This window comes from Oenanthe melanoleuca, chromosome 5, assembly GCF_029582105.1.
Source record: "Oenanthe melanoleuca isolate GR-GAL-2019-014 chromosome 5, OMel1.0, whole genome shotgun sequence".
Taxonomy (NCBI): domain Eukaryota; kingdom Metazoa; phylum Chordata; class Aves; order Passeriformes; family Muscicapidae; genus Oenanthe; species Oenanthe melanoleuca.
The window spans coordinates 32,690,935-32,707,660 of record NC_079339.1 but is presented as its reverse complement, the minus strand read 5'-3'; the positions used below and the strand labels follow the sequence as shown (position 1 = coordinate 32,707,660).

General features: G+C 36.3%; 1 protein-coding gene across 1 annotated transcript in view; it reads right to left on the bottom strand.

The window, feature by feature from the left end:
- AQR (aquarius intron-binding spliceosomal factor) overlaps nt 1-16,726 on the bottom strand; it is a 45,644-nt gene that overhangs the window by 12,788 nt on the left and 16,130 nt on the right. Inside the window, exons 16-27 of the mRNA XM_056493165.1 lie at nt 14,696-14,837; nt 13,808-13,986; nt 11,860-12,027; nt 11,261-11,430; nt 8,781-9,022; nt 7,159-7,302; nt 6,591-6,660; nt 5,514-5,624; nt 3,326-3,435; nt 1,889-2,024; nt 846-1,055; nt 30-167 (exon numbers count right to left, since the gene is read on the bottom strand). Coding sequence (XP_056349140.1) covers nt 30-167; nt 846-1,055; nt 1,889-2,024; nt 3,326-3,435; nt 5,514-5,624; nt 6,591-6,660; nt 7,159-7,302; nt 8,781-9,022; nt 11,261-11,430; nt 11,860-12,027; nt 13,808-13,986; nt 14,696-14,837 — 1,820 coding nt within the window. The remainder of the gene's footprint in view (nt 1-29; nt 168-845; nt 1,056-1,888; nt 2,025-3,325; nt 3,436-5,513; nt 5,625-6,590; nt 6,661-7,158; nt 7,303-8,780; nt 9,023-11,260; nt 11,431-11,859; nt 12,028-13,807; nt 13,987-14,695; nt 14,838-16,726) is intronic.

Genomic DNA, 16,726 nt, shown 5'->3' with positions numbered 1-16,726 from the left:
TAGTAAGGTAACACTAGTATATTCCTTACTTTGAAACCTAATTCAACCAGGTCACGTCGTTTCAGAGCAGCATGAGTACAAGTCATGGCAATGATTTTTGCTTCTTTCACCAACAGGTATTTGGATCTATCCAGGCCACTGCGGAGAAGTTCAAATGCTCTGAATTCCTAAGGAGGACAAAAGAAAAGTCTTGAAAGTCAGAATATGAAAAAATATCACTTATAAAATTAATCCACTCAAACTATGTGGCCACCTTCTTAACATAATTAAACAAAAAATGTTCTTAGGGTACTGTTAACAATCCCATCTGAATAATTTGTTGTGGCTTCCAGTTTAGCATATTTTGAAAAACAATCTTGGAAAAACCTACCAAATAATTCTTCCAACCTAATGTACATACAAATTTGCAAAAATTGCAACAAATACTCAAATAATTCTGAGGAACTCTCCCAGAATCCCCCAAGATTTTATTTTATTGTATCTTCTTGTTTCCTACTTTACTGCATCCTAACATCACATCAAATTCAGTAGTAGAAAGACCATTACAGTGAATATAATGAAATGATACACAAATCACCTTTACCCTAACTTTTAATAGCCTCTTAAGCAATTCTGGCAAAACCTGATGATAATCAGTTACTTTCAGGTTATCTGATTAAAGGCAATTTAAGGCAAGACCCTGTGAAGATCAGAGGAGCAGTGATAGATGTACAATCCTTCTAACCTCATCAGTGAAAATGGATGTAGAATGGCTGCTTCCCACAATACACCTAATTTTGGAACTGTGTAAAGTTTTCCTACAGAATTAGTCAGATTCACTTGCCTTTAACAGTTACATGTCTTACCTCGAGCTGAGTGAATATTTTTTTAATATGTCTAAAACAGCCTTCAGCAATTTCCATATCTTCTTCATATGATTTGCCTTTGAAAACTGGCTGAGGAGCATTTGCAAAATACTGGTGAAAAGGAAAGAAACTGGAGACATCTGCAACATCTGGCGATTTTCCACCTTTAACTTTCACTTTACTGATATACTCCTCCCAACGAGACATCACCTATGACAAAGCAAAGTGAGTTTGTATAATAATGTTTTTGGCAATGTATATGATTGCAGCATAGCATTAAAAATTATTACAGAAGTAAGGTATGTCTTAGGTAGGATTTGAGCTTGTGTCAGGAAGTAAACTTCAGAAGTAAACCTCTTTACTATCTGCACTTACATTACTTTGATTTAAATACCAAGTGGGATTCATTTAGGAGGAAACTAAACCAGAAGATGACCTCTAGCAGTGTTCCTTGCACTCTCCAATGCTTAATGTCCATGTAATGCTAAGGTCCACACTAATACTAGCCCAGAGTAACTTCTGTAAAAACACACAGTATGTGCATTCAGTCCTCACTACCACTCTGTGAGTCTCCTTACACAACACTAATTGCAAATGTAGACCACATCACTGAAAAATACATGGAGAAGAAATGAGCGACCTGCAACATGCCATTTTGTACACTGTACATCTGACTGCATGTTGGCATTTAATGCTACAAAAGCCTCTTATCAGGACCATCAAGTAGCTGCTCTAATGCTTGTCCAAAATATAAAGCAGCCCACAGATTTTCCTATCTGAAGGTGAAGCTCCAGGTTAGAATCTTTGCCAGCATTCATGAAGGGCAACAATGATTTGGTGAGTCAGCAGGCAGGATTTAAAACAATAGCAACACAAGCAAGTCATGCTGCAATTTTAACTTTAGCTGTTACTGTACTGTGAATCACCAAAGAAAATGCTTTTTGCTTTTACTCTCAACTCTGAAAAAATCACTGCAAGTTTTACAAAGTGTTTTGCAATGTATTTAGGTCATACAGTCTCTGCAAAAGTATTTCAGTCCTTACTTGGTATAAGAAAAAGTGGCCAGCTGTTTCACAAGTGTAAGAAACATCTCCTGGGACTCCAAGACTCTCCTGCAACCGCCCAACTTCTCGTAGAAGTTCAAGTCTTCGAGCCAGCACGTAATTAACTCTTCCATACCTACAAAAAGGATGACAAAAAACATAATTTTTATAAACTCAAAATAGTATCTAAGTTTCACAACGAGAGATCACAAAAAACCTCAGCACCCTGCCAAAAAAGCCCCAAAACTACAACCCTGTTCCAAAACCTAAGAATTTGCTACATGCTGACTATTTCTATCAGTTGAGTCCTAACAATTCACAGTGTCAAGCTTATGAGAAATGAAGTTCTCACAGTAGTGCAGCCCACCTTCAAAAATATTCCTCAACCTTTACCCTTCCCTCTTGAACTGCCAGAACCCACAGTGCTTGCAGAAATATCCCATAGATCTGGAGTTACCTTGAGAAAAATGTGAAAACAGACAATTAACTGTCTTAAAGAAAACTACTTTTAAATGATCAATATATTAAAATATGGATACTACTAAATAAATATCTGCTGTGGCATCATTTCAGTAAGTTTTTGGTTATCAAATTTCTGGAATAATTTGACTACGTCAAAGCATTCAATTTGGAAGAAAAAAATCACAAGGTATTTATTTTGCTTAATACTGAACTATGTATACCTGCTATGTGGGTGGATAGCTTCTAGTGACTATATATAATTTTTACTACAGCTTTTGAAGTCAAAGTATTGCTGTGATAATCCAGCACTGGACAGTTCAGATATTTCCAGTGCACGACCATTATACCCCGCTTACATTTCTGAATGTGTGTAATCCTACTGACGTCAATTGGACTAATGCATGACAAACATACAAATATTTAGAAGAACAGGTTCTTAAGTCTTTGTACTGATAGAGAGTTGATAGCTTTCCTTATGTATGTATTACTTTAAAATGTACTATCAATTAAATAAGCGACTTTGAGTTTAAGCAGTAACTGAAGAATTCAAAGCAGAAAGTTTAATTTCGTGTTTATTAAAGCAAAAATCACCATGATAGTAGAAGTGAAACCATATTTGTAAAAAAAACCCCTGTAACTCCAATAATCTGCCTTATTATTCTAATTTCTCTCACAGATTAATTGTAAAAAAGATTTAAGGGTCCAAAATATAAAATCATCTATTATTCAAGCAGTTGAGTTTGTGAACAAGCAACTGACTGATTCTGACTTTAGATGCTCAAGGGAGCACAGCTTCTGTACAGATTAAGAACAAAAATCACTAAACCTTGTAGTGAAAAATAGTGCACTCTATGTTACTGAGATTCAACAATGTGAGAAGGGTAAAACTTGTCCAACACAGCTCCTTTGCTTGGGAGGCAGATCTTGCTGCCATGTTTATACAAATGAGTTTATCATTAGCATCTCCTTTCTCACCTGCTGAAATCTTTCTCTGTCTCTAATTCCTCCTCTCCATGACCCAGACGCAGAAGGTGACGCTCATCAATGTCTAGAGCCATGATTTTTTCGAACAGCTGGTTTAAAGCCTAAAGATTGACAAGAACAGCAGAAAAGGTAGTTTTTAGAAGTTCAGAGGCTCTTGCAGGGGAAGACTGAGGAATTACACATAAGTAGGAGATTATGCCTATTTTAGTATAAATGCAAGTCAAAACAAACAAAAGTTAATTTTGTTTTAACAAAACAAAGTTAATACTGAAACTCCAAATCTTGACAATAGGGAAATTAGTCTGCTAACACCCTTTTAATTTGCATTCTTTATATAACAATTACGTTTGATTTTATAATTTTAAAATTTAATTCTGTCACAGTTAACTCACTTGATAAAGCTATCCATTTACAAAACTGACTCACTACACTAATTTTTGTATGATGACATTAAACAATTTAACTGTACATTAGAGAAGTATGATCTGCTACTGACTGTCAGGTACTGACTATTCCACTTTGGATAACTGAACTTTGCTTAACTAAACTTATAGGTGTGCTACATTTTCTGCCTTAGACTCTTCAGCTCTCTATCTGGCTTACTATCAACTAATTCATGTATTTCAAAGGAGCAAGATTGTAAGCACTGGATCATCAAGTTCTGAAAATAAGAATAAACACAAGCAAGCTCCACTTGCTAGTCATGTAAACATCCTGAAGTGCAGCATCAAGGTGTGGGTAATGCATCCTGCTGAGATACAGTTAATTTCTCAGGATACAATTTCAAGTTAATGTCCTCATGAAAGTCTTGTCTGATAAGAAGAGTCTTCTATCTGCCTCAAAGTATTTCCTTCTTTTTTTTTTCTCCTCAATGGACATGTTCTCAACCCTTTTTTCCAACTTTAACCTGTCACTCTCCTGTAACCCATTGCAGACTTGCCTGTATTATTCCAGGCTGTAACACTTCACCAAAACAACAGCCCCTCAACCATTCTTTGATCTTGCTTTGATGAAAAATTAAGAAATGTTTTCCAATGGTATGTTCAGATAAAGCAACTCATAAGTGAGACAGGACAGGCTTATCAGGTCAGGAAACAGCTGACCCTCGTTTCCAAACAAATAATTCCAAACCAGATGCGATTTCGTAGAATCATAAAATATGCTGACTTGGAAGAGGCCCGAAAGGATCAGCAAGCCCAACTCCTAGTCTTGCCCAGGACATCCCAAGAGTCACACCATGTGCCTGAGAGCATTTTCCAAGCTTCTTGAGCCCTGTCAGGCTGGTGCTGTAACTTCCCTGGGGAGCCTGTTCCAGTGCCCAACGATCCTCTGGGTGAAGAACCTTTCCCTAATATCCAACCTAAAGCTCCCCTGACACAGCTTCAGGCCATTCCCTCATGTCCTGCCACTGTCACTGCAGAGAAGAGACGCCTGCCTCTCCTCTTCACCTTGTGAAGAAATTGCAGACCACAATGATGTCTCCCCTCAGTCTCTTGTTCTCCAGGCTGAACAGACCAAGTGACCTCAGCTGCTCCTCATACAGCTGCCCCTCAAGGTCCTGCAGCATCTTTGTTGCCCTCCTTTCAACACTTTCTAATAGCTTTATGTTTTTTGTATATTGTGGTGCTCAAAATTGCCCACAGGACTCAAGGTGAGGCTGCATCAGTGCAGAATAAAGTGGGAAAATGAAGCGTAAGACTCTTAAAAACTTAACATTATTATTATTTTTTTTTTCATTTTATATATGCTTGAGAATTAGCAGTTAGACTCCATCACTTATGAATGGGAAGCAAATATTCAGCTGAAGAGGCCTTCCCTTAGGAGCATAAAGCACAGAGCAACCAGTGTCTGAGAGCTAATTAGCAAAGATCTGGCATGCATGCATGCATGCAGTGCAACTATAAGAACCAAGCAAAGACATTTTCAAAATACTTTCTTATTTCTGACCACAAACCATTTAAACACATTGAAAACTTCAGACAAATAGTTTAGAATTACACCTCTGAAATTACACTTCAAAAATTTAATTTCACATTACACAACAGGCAAAACTGCACACAAGCCGATTCAAGTTTCCATTGTTAGGAGACAAATTAATTTCCCAAACTGCTGATCTCAATTACTACTGTTCTTCTACATTGTAATTACAGGAAAATTCCCCACATGATAGACACTTTACCTGATTAGAGTGGGTAACTATTAGAGTTCGTTGTTCTGGGAAATTATGATAAAGATTGGATATTATCTGGACTGCTACATCAGTTTTTCCAGTACCAGGTGGACCCACTACCTAAAATCAAACACACACAAAAAATAAAGCCGAACAAAAATCAATTAACAATTTATCAGAATACTTCACAATAAAAATAATTTTAAAAAAACAGAATTGGCTGGGGAAGAAAAAACCCAGAATAATCTCAAAAGACACTGACATCACACATTACTTCCTGGCTTTGGTGAACTTTCAGACCAAATACTACATATTATAAAAGATTCCTTCAGACTATTTTCAGACTATTTTGGTGTTCTTGACTAAAAGGAATATGGCAATCCAGCACAGAAAGTACTAATATGAAAACATATATCCACAGAGAGAAAAAAGGTAGTTTAGCCTCAGAACAGGCTAAATGGGGGAAACAATGAAAAGAGACTCAAGACCCATAACCGAAAAAGAACAAGATGAAACAGATATAAAGAATAGGAAAATTAAAAAAAGGGAGTTCATTCCTTCTATTTACTCAGAAATCTATAACTGATGATACAGACATATAATGACAGTTAATGCTCCCACAGGATCAATTCCACAGACACTCCAAAATTGACACCTCAGACATTTTAAAGGTATCAAAGTACCATAAAGCATCTCAAAAGAATTTGCTCAGGATTAAGAAGAACAGAATAGCTGTTTTCAAAAGCATCTACACATAAAATTACAAACTGCCATGAAATCATTCTTGCCTTATTTAAAGAATTTCCAACACTGAAAAAGCAAATTCAGTTGCTGTGAAAAGCCTTCAATCACTGAAACACATGATACAGAGATAAGTGCTGCCATATGATTTTGTGAGGATTGGAGGGTGTTGAACCCTTGAATGCTAATTTTTCATGTCTTTAAACTATTAATAGAAATTACCTCAGTAAGGTTACAGAAAGGGGCATTACTAGTATTTCACTGAATGCACCTAAGGCCAGAATGAAATAAATAAGAGTACAGAATCCTTAAAAACATTCTTACCATACTTAAAAACATTCTTACCATAGTTAGTCCAGGCTGCATTCCTGCACGGATGGCTTCAATCTGAGTATGGGTAAATTGAATAGTATTGCTGTAACAAAGTAAAACAAGATCAGACAATTGATAGATTTTGCCAACAGTTTTGATAAAAGCATTTCTTTAACAAGTTTTATTTCAATTAACTTTATATCTTTCCCGAACTATACACTTCAAAACTTTTGCACAAATTAAATCAGCATTACAACTATCCATTTTTTAGATATAACAGTCTCAATTTCTAAGCAAGACAATAAATCATATTATCCATGTGATAACAAACTCATTCCATCTAAAAGACTGTTTTTAGTTATTATTTGCAGGGTATGTTGTAAGATTACTTATGTATTAGGATAGTAATCCTAATATTCAAATTACCGAGACAAAAACCACTAGAAGACAGTATTTCTCACTGCTCTTCAAGGGACTTTTTTAACAGATGGGGGACAACAGAATATTTTGATTTGAATCTAAAACAAACCACTCTCATTCTGGAAAATGAACTGCTATGCATGTGTTATAATTTGAAAACAAGTTCCCATCCATTTTTTACCGTTTTGGTTGATTATATGGATATGGTCCCCTGTTTGGAATAATATGAGGCTCTACAATCAGTGTTTTAGCTTCTTCAGGGTTTTCTTCACTTCCATCTTCTTTTCTTTTTGTTCCTTTACCTCCCTTCATTGGGAAAGTTATCCTGTAACACATAATTTAAAGTTAGTTCAATATGTTCACTATGACACAGACTGTCTCAGAAGGGGATAGAGAATGATTTTTCTTCACCATTAAGACAAACTTTCATACAACGGGGAAACAAGTGCTGCAAATGACAAAGTTTCAAAGAGAATAAAGAAAAAAATAGCAAATAAATTGATGAAGCTGATTAAACAAAAAGTATGACAAAAGCACTCTTTTCATAACTGGAAAAGCCAGAAGCAGTGCTGAGAGCCAGCTGAAGAAACACTGAAGAAGTTTGTAAGTGAAAATGGAAGAGACAGGAGAAAAGTTATCACAGAACATAAGATGTCTCAGTGTTCTAAACTATTTCAAAAGATGAAGTTTTTATCCTCCCATTTCAATTTTTTATAGCCTTCTGTATATATTAGCAAGCTTCTCTAATTCAGAAACAAATCACAGGTGAAGGAATCCCAATGCCTATCCAAATCTCTCAAGACAAAAATGCATATACCTATAACAGTAATAATCTCTTACAGGATAAATGTAATAGCTCTTCAAAAAGAGCATTTTGTCTCTTAATATAGTAATTGAAACTGAACAATCAGTCATTGATGAAAATTGTGTGTGAGATCTTTCCTGATAACTTCAGACTATTTTTATATCATTATATAGTTTTAGTGCCTTCTCCACACAAATTCTCCATGCAGGGTTTGCAAAAAAACAAAAAGCTTTAGAGATTACCGCCCTACTTTTCAAGATTCAATTTAGCCATGATAAAAGCTGACTGGTGCAGGGGAAAGGCATCTTTTCCCTCCACAGATTTATTCCTTCACAAGGAAAAGATGTTTCTTCAGTTGAAGGAACTGTTCTCCAATACTATGCAGTGTGAATCTCAGTTGCCAAAATTCAAGGAAGTGCACCAGGAGAAACAGAATTGCCAAGTCTAAAAATACTGGACAATAGCACCACTGAAACAAAATGAGTAAATCTCATTCAGCTGCCCAGAAGGTATGCACCCTATTTCAGAAATCATTTCTAAAAATAAGCAATATGGGATTTCAGCCTTAATCCTTTGTGTTGGTTGAATGGCGTTTCCAAAAGCTCAAATCTTAACTGATGTTAAAATTGCTTGTTGTAATGAGACATGTAAGGAAACTGTATAATTAAAATTCTCTAGGCTGATCTTGAGGAGGCTAGATACCATAATGCATAAGAGAGCATTATGTGTCTTGATTCTATCTCATACTTTTTTCCTTCTGTTCTGCAGGCTGATCTGCAAGTGGTGCTCTGATGCGTTTTTTTACAGAATAGAACAGAAGCTGGTTCTAGGTCTAACTGTAGTACAGCTAACTCTATCATGCAGTTATCTAAATCTTAACATAACTCCATCTTTTCTTAAGTGAAAGAGTATGTCCTTTCAACCCCTAAACATAACTACACCTGAAAACACATTTCAGCAAGAATACCAGACCGAAGTACTTGAAATATTGAGATCACCTGAAGGGGGGCACATGCAGATCTGGATTGTCAACAGTGACTTTAACATTGTACCCAGGAAAGCTAGCCTTTAAGTGATCAATGGACAGGAAAGTGTCGTTAAAATCCAGAGTTGCAATCTGATTTGGCATTTTTGAATAGTGTGCACTGCTTGGGTCTCCATATCCAAGAATGATGTCATGCAGCCAGTCAGGAACCACACAATCTGTGTTCATCAAATTCCTAATAGTCTCCAGAAGGGCCTGTAAATAAGAAAAGACATAAAAAATGGGATTGAAGAAACTGACTTTTTACCAAGTAAAAATCATATTGAAGACCAATCAAATCTCTTTTAAGACGATAGAATATAACTCTTTAATTGACAGTGCTTGCTTAGATTTAGTCAACCTCCAGCAAACACATTGTACTTGCACTTTCTTTGCTGTCTCATCTGCTTTATTTACAAGGACTGCAAAAGAGTTCTCTTGTCATTTCTCCTACAAGCTCAGCTTTAAACTTCAATCTGCCTTCTATCTGCTGCATACAGTGTCTACACTAATCACAGCATCATCTTGTTTTCTGTTCTCCAGTAGAAGTTAGAAAGGTTTGTAAATGACATGGAATGCATGCACCTAAACTGGTAGCAATGTGATAAACATGGAAATACCTTAGATTGTCTTGAAAAATGCATGTATGAGATTTTAGTAAATGCCAGCAGAGAATGGCTTGCATGGGGAATTGCCTGTAAATTAGTTGCAAAAAGACAGTACAAATATGAAAGCTACATTCACAGCTACATTTAACAGCAATGCTGACCAAATTTAAGCATTCACTGCAGAGCTTTCCCTCTCACTACACGAAAGTGCATATACATGTGAATGAAAAAAACGTGTCTACATGCTTGTACACCAGAAGGATTTGGCAGAGGGTATTTGTATTTATAGTGTGAAAGGAACCTGCCACAGACACACAACATAAACAATCAGTTCTGGTAGTTCTTTTGAATATATTTATAAAGGACTCTATGAAGTACCAACCCACAGGTGGATAGCACCACAATGGTCTATGTAGGATACAAGCTGCTGCTTCACACCAAAGGTATCTTTCTAGATATAGAAAGAAACTGAAGTCCAAGTCTTCCTGCCTACCTCTTCATCCATTTACACAGAACCTGCTACAGAATCCTCTAAAGTGAAAATCACTTCAATTATGCAGTGCATGATTTTAAGGAACCAAAAGAAATGTAGTTTTTCATTCATGTTGCATTTTCATAATGGAAAATTCAAGGAACATTAATGATTCAGAGGTCTAAAAAGCAAAGACACTGAGTAAGAAATGTTTTTAGATGTACAAAATTATGCACCCTCATAGTGAGAAAGGCCAACAGCACCTTGTGCTACGTATGAATTTGCCCAGAAGGTCAAGAGAAGCAGCTTCTTCCTTTCTGCTTAGCACTGTTGAGGCTGAATGATGTTTTGGCTAAAAGGAACCTTTGAAACTCAGCTAGTCCATCCCCCTTGCAGGGCCATCTTCAACCAGACCAGGTTTCTCAGAGCCCAATCCGACCCAGCCTTGAATATTTCCAGGGATGTGGCATCTACCACCTCTCTGGGCCACCTGTTCCAGTATTTCGCCACCCTTATAATAAAATATTTCTTCCTTATATCTGGTCTGCATCTACCAACTTTTAGTTTATAAACATTACCCCTTGTACTATCACTATTAGAAAGTTCATCCTCATCTTTCTTATAAAGCCCCCTTAACTGAAAGGGTGCACTCAGATCTCCCTGAAACTCTCTCTTCTCCAGACTAAACAACTCCAACTCTCTCAGGCTTTCCTGGCAGGAGAGGTGCTCCATCCCTCTGATCATCTTCATGTCCCTCCTCTGGACCTGCTCCAACAAGTCCTTCTGGTGTAGGGGAGCTCAGAGCTGGATGCAGCACTCCAGGTGAAGTCTCACCAGAGCAGAGCAGAGGGGAAGAAGCCTCTTGTGACCTGTTGGCCATTCTGTTTTTGATGCAGACCAAGATCAAGTTTATCATCCACCAGTACCTCCAACTCCTTTCCAGCAGGGCTGCTCTCAATCTGACACACTCCAATGCCCCATAAGAAACTGATTCAGTGACCCCCCCAAAAGTGAACAGGTTCATCTGATTTTCACATTTTGACTGGTTACTCCTTTTCTTACAGCTCACTACTACATTAGGTAACGAAAAACATTCCACATATTCTCTTAACCCAGAAGTCCAAGTCTCTAGGCTTCCTGTTAGAAGACTGAAGTTATAAACTAATGTTTTATTATATCCTTAAGCAAAGTAAGAGTGTTCTGATTTTCAGTGTAAGAGTTATCTGCAGGGGAAAGTTATCACCAACTGACATAGCTTCCTGCAGGGAAAGCCTAAACTTTGCCTAACTATGTGCATCTAAAATGAAAAAGTCTCAGTACTGACAGAATATTCAGACATACTCTTACCTAAGAGCTAAGGAGCAAGTACCTTACCTTGAAATTGTTTTCTTTTGGTTTTCTTCTCATGATTATATTAAATGTCTCATAGACATCTTCTACTCCATTTTGGATTGTATTGGTCATGTCCTGCTGATACTGGTTTGGGTCCAGAAATACTCTATATGTTCTGCAATCACCTTTAAGTCTTGGTTTTGGTTCAGGGCCTGCCCATAATGAAACAGCAAGATTATAATTTGACTCAGTGATAAAAGCAAATTATCATTCAAATAAGTGATCCATAGTTGCTCGCCAAATTAAATTTAGACAAATTCATATGATGAAACTAATTTCTGCATAGCAAGAGAAACATTATCATTGCATTATTCTAACAGTTTTCAAATAGAATCTATTTTACTCCTTAACCCAAGACATTGGATTTATTTAACTAATGTAGCCACATCAGATTCTACCAGAGGAAACTAGTTAACTTTTCTCAGGCTGCATATGGAATTGGTCTGTTTTTTCCCAAGTATGTAACTTATTAAATGAGCATTCCTTAAAAGAGAAGAAAATTATCAACGAGGCCGTTAAAAACAAAAAATAGAGAGTGGAAATAAAGATAAATCTTTTGAACAAGTTTTGGTATATCATACCTTCTTCAATAACACGTCCTTTCTCATCCAACATGCCCTGAATTTCACAGCCTCTAACATACACCAGGCCAGTCTGCTCAACAAAAGGCTGTCGCCTGTCAAACTTGGTGCCGTAGGGCTGCATGGGACGCACCGTAATCAGGAAGCAGACGTCATGCTTACGCAGACCTGACCACCAAAAGGAACAGTCAGTGACTTCACTGAATGGCATTTTCCTTTCCAATTCCTTAACATCTATATAAAAGAAAGAACTAACATTTCTTTTAAATAAAATCCCACCTGTATAGAGTACATTTTGTTTTGCTTCAAAATATGCCTTGAACTTAGAGAATATAAAACCATAGGCCACTGTGATACAACAGATAAAAAAGTAGAAGTTGAATGCATTTTTCATAAGAACAAACATAATTTCAAGATTTTCTTTTCCCAGTAATCTTACTCCAGTTACACACCCTAGTTATTTTCAATCATCTCTAAAGAAGTGTGGCATTCATCTCTTATTCTCATTGCTTTTCTCTGGACAAATCTCCAACTCCTTTTTTTTATTTTGTAACAAGTGCCGTGCCTAGAACACAGCACAAAATCCTAAACCAAGTTAGTTTAGTTATCTATTTAATAGAGTAAAAGGTCACTTAACCAAGCTACTTGTTTATTGTTACAGTCCAGTTTATAAATTCCAATATAACTTGAGTTTTTTCTTTTACCCCCAGCACTAACATGACGTTGGCGAATCGCATACACTTGTGAACAATGGCCTCCCATTTTTCCGTTCTGCAGAGGTACTGCCTGGTAAGTTATTCCTCCAACATGCATTTGTACAGTGACTTGTTTTTGCTTAATAATCATCTCTGTTGAACTACATCCTACTTTTAAAACGCTGCTTCTCCAACTCACTAACATAATTCTGAACATTAAACCTCTTAAATATATCTCCAGAGTTTCAGAGATCTAAGACATTTTAAAGTGCAGAAAACAAGCTGTATTTTCCATGAGACAAATAATTCCTCATTAAGCACCAGGTATTATTCAACAGAAGGCAGTTTCATCAGGATCCCATTACATCAGGCAATGATCCATGAATTCTTCATCTCTGTTTTGATTTAGTTAAAACAAGATCTTTTATAAATCATGGAGGCTTTTTTAGTATTTAAAAAACTAGGTGCCACACTATATAGAAACCTTCAGTATAGTGAATGCTCCGCCATCCCCCTAGATTTTCTACTTTAGCAGAAATCTGCAGTCCCAGACTGGTATCTGCTCATTTATCACACAGTCCAGCTTTAGCATTTATGCTACGTGACCTGTAATCACACTACGCAGCTCCAGCACATTTATCAGGTTTCTCTAATAAAAGAGAAAGGAGTGACATTTACTGATAATACAAGTACAAGTGCATGCTTCTATGTCACTTGCCAACACGGTCAACTAAAGTTCAAATCCCCAAGCAAAAGAAGTGTCGCCTGTGGATACTTATAAGAAACAGTATTTGGTACAGTCAGCACTTTGTAACATTCAAACATACTGAAAGCTACTGAAATGCACTGGTTTGAATTAAATAAAAATCCGTCCTCTCCACTTGAGACAGATATCACATTCCCCATACTGTTCAATATGACATTTTTAGAATACACATTATTTAAAATGCTGAGTTAACTTTCCACAGTCCCTGTAAAGAACAGCATTTTACAGCTGGTCACTCAGTGACATCAGTCTGCAGTAATAAGCATTCTGTTCTCAATGAACGTCCAAGTAATTATTTCAAACTTCACTTTATGAAAATACAAGCTGCTTAAACTTGGAATTTGAGTAACTGACTTCTAAACAGTGTCTTAGGGTTGACAAATTTGTATCATGGATTAAAACCCCCCTTCCTTACAAAAAAGATTACATCAACATGTATTCTGATGAGCACCTATTTTGAGCATGTATTTCAAAGCATGTTAAATACCTTCCCATTCATCTTTGATGTTATCTCGGACATTCAAATTGATTGTAACATCTGCTCTTACTCGCATGGGCCAGTTTTCACCAATGTTGGGCTTGGCCACCTCCACCACTGTGAAAGAGACAATGGGTTGTGCCATCCTAGCCCATCCACCAAAGACCACACCTCCATATTCTGATAACCTAAAAAATAAACCCCAAAGTTCTGTTAGTCATCAGCTGGTAAGATTCAATTCTTCCTGAAACTACGAAAAAATTTATCACACAGTAAGTTTTAAGACAAAAGTAGAATTCTTAACTTTACATGCTACTGAATTAGATTTGCATAATCCTTCATTTTAGAATCAAAGCATAACATAAACTGACTTATATTTAAAAAAACCAAAGGCAACTTATGCTAGCATTATTAAAATACACCTCACAGAGACAGAAGATAAAGGAAGGGTAACAAAAAGCAACTACTGAGTATTAAGGATATCACACCAAATAAACCCTTTAAACTAAGAGAGGATTAAAATGTGGCAGTTGGCAAATTCATGAAAACTCAGTAACATCTCTAACAAACAGGAGTTTATGACATTTGCATATTTTGTAATGTCAGCCAAGGCTTACTACCCATGGAAAATTAACTCCTCCATCTTAACACAACAAAGGCTGTTTGTTAGCATCCAACTGCCTTTAACAGACCTACAGGGATACATACATATCCACAAACCCTTAAAGTATCAACTCTTGGCTTGGCAACACCTTACCAAAGGACTAAGTATAAACCACATTTTTTAAACACATTTGTTACTATGCATTTAGGATACACCCAGTATCAGTTTTTGCATCTTAAACACCCTTTGATTAGAAGTGATCTGACTGGTTTGCACCAGTTAATAAATATTACCATGGTTTCATCCTACTGACGCTATCTTCGATGTCCTGTCTGATCTCGTAGGTGGACTCCAAGCGGAAAAGATTGAAATTCCTCAGCAGGTAGTCATGGAGAGTCAGAAACTGTAGATTCAACTTGGGGAGTGCAAGACAGCCTAAGGGTTTAAGGGTAGAAGGAAAGAGGCATTTGAGGGATAAACAAGAAAGAAGAACTAATATATTGTTTCTATGAATTCATACATACATACATACTTTACTGTACAACTGCCATAGCTGTTATCCTTGGAGAATCTAAAAACTACCCCTTTTATCAATACACACCTCTAAAAAGCATGTATTTTTCAAGTTCTCTCTAAAAGAACCTGCACAAAATTGAAGGAATTTTCATCATTTCAGCAGTAATACAATGAACTACTTAAATATTAAATCCACCAATGTATTCAGACTATAACGAAACTGAGTTTAGGAAAATCAAATGCACAGTAAAGTAATGGTCTTCGGAAATGCAACTATTAAGTTAGCATTAAATAATGTTGAAAAGGCTCATAAACTAATAAAATCCATGCAACATCCAACAACTCCCCTATTCCCATGCTTTATGTTTATTAGATGCCATGAAAACCATTAATGTAGAGAAAAGCTTTAAGTCAAGAAATCAAATTTTAACACTCATGTCTAAAGTTTGTTTTTTAAATGAGAATGAAAAACATAGGAAGATTAGATCTTAAAAGGAGTACACAAGGAGTATTAGAACTCCTAGACAAATCCTAAAGGTTCTTCCATTGTTTTAGGATAGTCTTAGATGCAAATTTTCCATAATTAAAATTCCTGTAAGTTACTCATCTTACATTACTGGACTACTATTCTAGTTTGATACTTATGTTTAAGACTGGTGAAAGCTTCTTGCTTTTGAAACTTGCAATATCATTGTTGAAACCTTTCTCTGGTATAGGTGCTACACATTGACTTTCACAAGCACTGAGATATAACAGCAGTGAAGAAAGGCAGCAGAACACAGTAATTTCTATTGTGGAAAGCCTGATGGTGTTAAAATACTTTAACACATTTCCCAACACCAAGCAAGAAACCCTGTCCTGTAAAGCTAGTTATATGCACAAAGGGCAGGGTGTGAAGCAACACATCTTTAAGGCTGCGCAATATTCAGAAAGATATTTTTCTTCCCTCATTTTCTAAAAGGGAAAAGAAACAATAATCCTAACATTATTGGGTTAAATTACTCTTACATAAATTTTAGACCAAATTTATTTAGTTACTCTTAAAAACACAAAAAAAAAAACCCTTAAAAGACCACAAAACCAATACTTCTTTGTTTGAAATCAGGACAGGAGAATACATGGAGATAAAAAGTAGAAAGTGTAAACTAAACTAAGAGAAGAAAAATGGAAAAAAAAATACTTGTAACAGTCTGACAGCAAAAGAAATACTTCACAACAGCACCACCCATACTATAATTCCTAAAGCATTCACTACAGGAGGAAATGTTTTCACTAGGAACCAGTGCTACTTGACAAAATTACATTTCATCATTAACAAAATTTCTTTTAATGCATTATTAAGAAGTCACAATGATGAGCTGCTTTCTCCTCCTGCCTCCCTCTTCCCACCCCCACTGTAACCACAGAAGTTAGCCTCCCAATACAGAATGAGTGACAGCAGAGCTACCCTGATCTGCATTAAAGAACCTCAATGTTTCAGAGCAATAGAATAATCTATGTGCTGTTCACTGAAACAAAAAAGAAAACTAAAACAAAGACTTGGTTTATATAATAATTTCCTAGAAATTACAGCAATCTCTCTGGTTCAGGAGTTATTTCCTTTGTTTTGGTTTGGGTTTTTTTAGGGAAAGAGGGGCAGTCTTTCTTTGGCTGCCTTTTTTTTAAAGATTAAACATCATCAGCAGAAGATTCTGAATCAGCTTTTAACAAACTCCATAATACTGAAGAAAAATACTTCTTTTCTTCTTTTGGGTCAGATCTATAAGACAACACTTGTATCATTTCTTGTTGAGAAAAAGATCCTTCGT